We start from the raw sequence: 6,461 nt of genomic DNA, 5'->3' as shown, positions 1-6,461 counted from the left end.
CTCAGCTCACTGCAAGCTCCGCCTCCCGGGTTCACGCCATTCTCCTGCCTCAGCCTCCCAAGTAGCTGGGACCACAGGCGCCCGCCACCACGCCCGGCTAATTTTTTGTATTTTTTTAGTAGAGACGGGGTTTCACTGGGTTAGCCAGGATGGTCTCGATCTCCTGACCTCGTGATCCACCCGTCTCGGCCTCCCAAAGTGCTGGGATTACACACTTGAGCCACCGCGCCCGGCCTAAAAAAATTTTTTTTTGAGACAGAGTCTTGCTCTGTCACCCAGGCTGGAGTGCAGTGGTGTGATCATGGCTCACTGTAGCCTCAAACTCCTAGGCCCAAGCGATACTCTGACTTCATCCTCCCAAGTAGCTGAGACTACAGGTGCTATTTTTTTTTGTTTGTTTGTTTTTTTCAGATAGAGTCTTGCTTTGTTGCCTAGGCTGGAGTGCAGTGGCGCGATCTCAGCTCGCCACAACTTCCGTCTCCTGGGTTCAAGTGATTCTCTTGCCTCAGCCTCCTGAGTAGCTGGGATTACAGGCGCGTGCCACCATGCCTGGCTAATTTTTGTATTTTTAGTAGAGATGGGGTTTCACCGTATTGGCTAGGCTGGTCTTGAATTCCTGACCTCAAGTTATCCACCCGCCTTGGCCTCCCAAAGCGTTAGGATTACAGACGTGAGCCACCATGCTCAGCCCAATTTTTGTATTTTTTGTAGAGATGGGGTTTCACCATGTTGGCCAGGCTGATCTCAAACTCCTGACCTCAGGTGATCTGCCTGCATTGGCCTCCCAAAGTGCTGGGATTATAGGCGTGAGGCACCTTGCCTGGCCTAGTTTTATTTTTATTTTCAGACAGGATCTCACTGTCACCCAGGCTGGAGTGCAGGGGTGTGATCTCAGCTCAGCTCAGCAACCTCTACTACCCAGGCTCAAGTGATCTCACCTCAGCTTCCTGAGGAGCTGGTACTACAGGCATGCACTGGCTAATTTTTATGTTTCTGTAGAGATGAGGTCTTGCCATGTTACCCAGGCTGATCTCCAACTCCAAGCTGATCTCCATCTCCAACTCAAGCGATCTCCCCACCATGGCCTCCTTAGTGCTGAGATAACTGGCGTGAGCCGTTGCCTGGCTTTTTATTATTTTATAATAAAAAGGGGGTCTTCACTGATCAAATCTTCTCATTAAAGCCCATGTTGACTTCTCTATTTGAAATTGCAACCCATCCCCAGCACTTTCAATCTCCCTTCTCACTGCTCTAGCATTACCAGTTTTCCAACATACTATATAGTTTACTTATTTGTTATGCTTTTTGTTTTTTTGCCTATATTCTCTGGCTAGAATGAAAACTCTGCTTCAGATACCCCACTGCAGGTATCTGAGTTTAAAAAAAAAAGAATGAAAACTGCCAGAGCAGGAATTTTCTATGTTTTTTTTTTTTTTCCTCTAATGTGTCCCAGGAGACTGGAACAGTGACTGGCACAGATTAGGCACTTAATAAATGTTTGTTAGATGAATGAATGTGCATGTATACTAATTTTTATGTTCAGGGAAAAGGAAAACAGGCCAGGCGCAGTGGCTCACGCCTATAATCCCAACACTCTTGAGAGGCCAAGGTGGGTGGATCACTTGAGATCTGGAGTTCAAGACCAGCATGGCCAATGTGGTGAAACTCCCATATTTTTTTTTTTTTTTTTTTTGAGATGGAGTCTTGCTCTTGTTGCCCAGGCTGGGGTACAATAGCGCCATCTTGCCTTACTGCAACCTCTGCCTTCCGGGTTCAAATGATTCTCCTGCCTCAGCCTCCTATCTGGGATTATAGGTGCCCGCCACCATGCCCAGTTAATTTTTGTATTTTTTAGTAGAGACTGGGTTTCACCATGTTGGCCAGGCTGATCTCAAACTCCTGACCTCAGGTGATCTGCCTGCATTGGCCTCCCAAAGTGCTGGGATTACAGGTGTGAACCATCGTGCCCAGCTGTAAAACTCCATCTTTACTCAAAATACAAAAATTAGCCAGTCGTGGTGGCAGACGCCCATAATCCCAGTTACTTGGGAGACTGAGGTGCGAGAATTGCTTGAATCCGGGAATCCGGGAGTCGGAGGTTGCGGTGAGCCCTGCACTACATGGCATTCCAGCCTGGGTGACAAAGCAAGACTGTCTCAAAAACAAAAACAAACAAACATAAACAACCAAAAGAAAAGGAAAACAAACTACTGTGTGCTAGAAGCTTGAAGAACGGAAGCCTGCTCTTGATAACAGAAGAGATTTTCTGCATTTGAATTTCTGACTCTTGTTTCCTTTTTTTTCAGGCTGTAACAGAGGAGGAAATGATTTTGAATAGCCTCTCTCTGTGTTATCATAATAAGCTAATCCTGGCCCCAATGGTTCGGGTAGGGACTCTTCCAATGAGGCTGCTGGCCTTGGATTATGGAGCAGACATTGTTTACTGTGAGGTAAGGGCCTCTGATTTTCTGGGTGGGCTTCTCTACAAGTGCAGACTCCTCTTCATTTGTGTGTGGGAGTGGTCAGGAGTTAGGGGGGACAGAATGGGAATTGACTTTATAGGCACTCACCAAAGGCTGGAGGAGACGAACATGTGTGACTCTGATGAGTCTTGTGCATCCTGCCAAGGCCCAGGAGCCTGGTAGCACAGAAGCATTCTGGGATACCTTGGGCCGGGTGAATAGATAAGTTGCATGACACGTCTGGGCAACATAGTGGGACCTCATCTCTATTTTAAAAAATAAAAGAGGCCTGGCACAGTGGCTTATGGCTGTAATCCCAGCACTTTGGGAGGCCAAGGCAGGCAGATCACCTGAGGTTAGGAGTTTGAGACCAGTCTGGATAACATGGTGAAACCTTGTCTCTACTAAAAATATAAAAATTAGCTGGGCGTAGTGGTACATGCCTGTAGTCCCAGCTACTCGGGAGGGTGAGGCAGGAGAATTGCTTGAACCTGGGAAGTGGAGGTTGCAGTGAGCCAAGATCATGCCACTGAACTCCAGCCTGGGCAACAGAGCTAGACTCCATCTCAATAATAATAATAATAAAAATAAAAAATAAAAAGAGACTGGGCATGGTAGCTCATGCCATAATACTAGCACTTCGGGAGGCCAAGGCAGGGGGATCACTTGAACCTAGGAGTTTGAGACCAGCCTAGGCAATACAGTGAGACTCCATCTCCTTTTTTTTTTTGAGACAGAGTCTCGCTCTGTCGCCCAGGCTGGAGTGCAATGGCCTGATCTCAGCTCAATGAAAACTCCGCCTCCCGGGTTCACACCATTCTCCTGCCTCAGCCTCCCGAGTAGCTGGGACTACAGGCGCCCGCCACCTTGCCCGGCTAGTTTTTTGTATTTTTTAGTAGAGATGGGGTTTCACCGTGTTAGCCAGGATGGTCTCGATCTCCTGACCTCGTGATCTGCCCGTCTCGGCCTCCCAAAGTGCTGGGATTACAGGCTTGAGCCACCGCGCCTGGCCACTCCATCTCTTTTTAAAAAAGTTTTTATATATTAAAAAAAAATAAGCCTGGTTAATCCCAGCACTTTGGGAGGCTGAGGCAGGAGGATTACTTGAGTCCAGGAGTTTGAGACCAGTCTGGGCAACACAGTGAAACCCTGTCTCTACCAAAAAATAAAAAAATAAAAAAGGTACAAAAGAAAAAGAAAACCACTATGTAGAGAGAATGCAGGACTTAAGAGGAGATTGGGGGAAAACATACTCTTACGTGCTGGGTATGTGTGTTGGCGCATAGGAATCAATGACAGAAGAGGTAAAAGAGTGAGAAAAATAGGCAAATTAAAGAGTGTAGTGTCAGGGAAGGTAAAAGTCAGGTTTGTTAACCATGTCAAATAATGCAGAGAAATCCAGTTGCAAAAAGACCAAGCAGGTATTTGATTTGAAAATTAGGCTCATGCCTATGGGAGGCTGTGCAGGAGGATTGCTTGAGCCCAGGAGTTCAAAACCGGCCCTGGCAACATAGTGAGACCTTGTTTCTTGAAAAAAAAGCAAGGAAGGAAGGAAGGAGGGAGGGAGGGAGAGAAAAGAAAATTAGACCACTGGAGGACAGCTCTAGCACATAGACGTGAACGCTCATGGAGTTAATGGCTTGAGGAGTGAATAGCAGGTGAGGGAATAGAAGTAGGGCTGCTGACTACCCCTTCGGTTAAGGGAGGTACAGGCAGGTAGCTTGAGGTGGAGGAAGTGGGGTGAAGTGAGTTGTTTCTAGATGACTTGCATGTTTGTAGTATAAGAGGAAGGAAGGCGTTAGAAGGAAGCCTGAAGATCAGGGCTTGGTGAGGACAGGAATTTTTTTTTTTTTTTTTAAGGCAGTATCTCACTCTGCCTTCCCAGGCTGGATTGCAGTGGCGCAGTCTTGGCTCACTGCAACCTCTGCTTCCCAGGTTCAAGCGATTCTCCTGCCTCAGCCTCCCGAGTAGCTGGGATCACAGGTGCCCGCCTTCACGCCCAGCTAATTTTTGTATTTTTGGTGGAGATGGGGTTTTGCCACGTTGGCCAGGCTGGTCTTGAATCCCTGACCTCAGGTGATCCACCTGCCTCGGCCTCCCAAAGTGCTGGGATTATAGCCGTGAGCTGCCGCACCCAGCCTTAGGGTTGTTTTCAAGCCCTTTGGAAGTTTAGGGCCCACGATTTATGTGATTACTTCAGTATGTGACCCTCCTAATTGGGCAAGACTTGGTTTTCCTAGTAAATGTGCCCATTCCTTTCATCCAGGGTCCTGCTCCTGTATGGAGCAGAGGAAATATGAATTAAAATGTGTTAGCATTGTTTGATGTGCTCTTCCCTGATAGAGTCAGTATAGGTTACGAATAAACAAAGGGGTCTCTACCTATTCAGAGACCTAAGCCTTCCACCCAGACCTGTCCCCCATGAGAGCAGACAGGCAGGCAGGTCAGCCTGGGTTGTGTAGGTGGCTGGGACTGGGCCCCAAGGCATGGCTGACTGTGGTGTCTGGTGCCCCCTGGTGGCTCCATGGTTGTTCTGCCGGTGAGCTTTGGAGTACCAGTTGCCTGGATGTTCTTACTGGAGCGGGGGAGTTCATGTGAGGTGGCCTATCTGTGGGGTTAGATAACCAAATGACCCCACCCAGCTCACAGGACCTCAGGCGTATCAGGCATGTAGGCACCTCCTGAAAAACCCCACAAAGTCACCGGGCGCGGTGGCTCACACCTGTAATCCCAGCACTTTGGGAGGCCAAGACGGGTGGATCACCTGAGGTCAGGAGTTTGAGACGAGCCTGAACAACATGGTGAAACCCCGTATCTACAAAAATACCAAAAATTAGCTGGACATGATGGTGCACGCCTGTAGTCCCAGCTACTTGGGAGGCTGAGGCAGGAGAATCACTTGAACCTGGGAGGTGGAGGTTGCAGTGAGCTGAGATCACGCCACTGCACTCCAGCCTGGGCGACAGAGGAAGACTCCCTCTCAAAACAAAACAAAACAAACAACCCACAAAGTCCTCAGCATCTGGAGGATGAGCCAATCTGTAAAAGTCAAGGGAGCAGTAGTCTTTCTGCATCAGGGTCTGCCAGGAATTTTTGAGGAGTGATGACAGTTTTTGGGAGGTGCTGCAGAGGCCACGTTCCTGTTTCTTTTTATAAGAATGGTGGGATTTAGTGTTCCAGTCTGTGAAGAGACACTGACCTGTTAAACTTCTTAATAAGTAGGATCAAGGGAAAAGGCAGTGTTCTTAAGAGGCCCAGAGTCCCACAGTCCAGAGGCCCACAAATGGTTGATTTAGGCCATGCACTGTAGCTCATGCCTGTAATCTCAGCATTTTGGGAGACCGATGCGGGCAGATCACCTGAGGTCAGGAGTTCAAGACTAGCCTGGCCAACATGGTGAAACCCTGTCTCTACTAAAAATACAAATTTAGTCGAGCATGACGGTGCATGCCTGTAATCCCAGCTACTTGGGAGGTTAAGGCAGGAGAATCGCTTGAACCCGCGAGGCAGAGGTTGCAGTGTGCCCAGTGCACCATTGCACTCCAGCCTGGGCGACAAGAGCGAAACTCTGTCAAAAAAAAAAAAAAAGAAATGAGTGATTTTTTTTAAAAGTTTTTTTTTTTTTCTTATTGTGACAAAAAACATTTAGATTTACTGTCTTAACCATTTGTAAGTGTACTGTTCAGTAGTGTTATGTATATTCACATTGTTGTGAAACAGATCTCCGGAACTTTTTCATCTTGTGAAACAGAAACCCTGTACCCATTGTTTTGTTTTTCTAAGACCACCAGAGCGGGTACAAAAGAACCAGCAACTAGGCAAGGGTAGGAGCAAAACTGCAAGTTTATTTTGGTCACCTAGCTTCAAGGGAAGAAGGTGGGTAGGGAGAGGTCTGTTGGCCCCCGACAAAAGGGGCCCCCAGAGTCACCCGTACAGCTCTCGGACGGAGTTCCAACAGTCCCGACCGCAGTGGGGAACCGACCGCAGTGGGGAAGCTGG

At 48.0% G+C, this 6,461-nt stretch overlaps 1 protein-coding gene across 4 annotated transcripts in view; it reads left to right on the top strand.

Annotated features, from left to right (window-relative positions):
* DUS2 (dihydrouridine synthase 2) overlaps positions 1-6,461 on the top strand; it is a 57,901-nt gene that overhangs the window by 7,556 nt on the left and 43,884 nt on the right. For all 4 annotated transcript variants that reach the window (XR_001881509.1, XM_017852230.1, XM_017852231.1 and 1 more), the window contains one exon: positions 2,307-2,450. Coding sequence is in view for 3 of the 4 variants with exons in the window: in XM_017852230.1 (XP_017707719.1) it covers positions 2,325-2,450 (126 nt within the window). In the remaining variant the exon portion in view is untranslated. The remainder of the gene's footprint in view (positions 1-2,306; positions 2,451-6,461) is intronic.

This window comes from Rhinopithecus bieti, unplaced genomic scaffold (assembly GCF_001698545.2).
Source record: "Rhinopithecus bieti isolate Rb0 unplaced genomic scaffold, ASM169854v2 scaffold_34281, whole genome shotgun sequence".
In the NCBI taxonomy this organism is placed as follows: Eukaryota; Metazoa; Chordata; class Mammalia; order Primates; family Cercopithecidae; genus Rhinopithecus; species Rhinopithecus bieti.
This window is presented reverse-complemented; position numbering and strand designations above follow the sequence as displayed.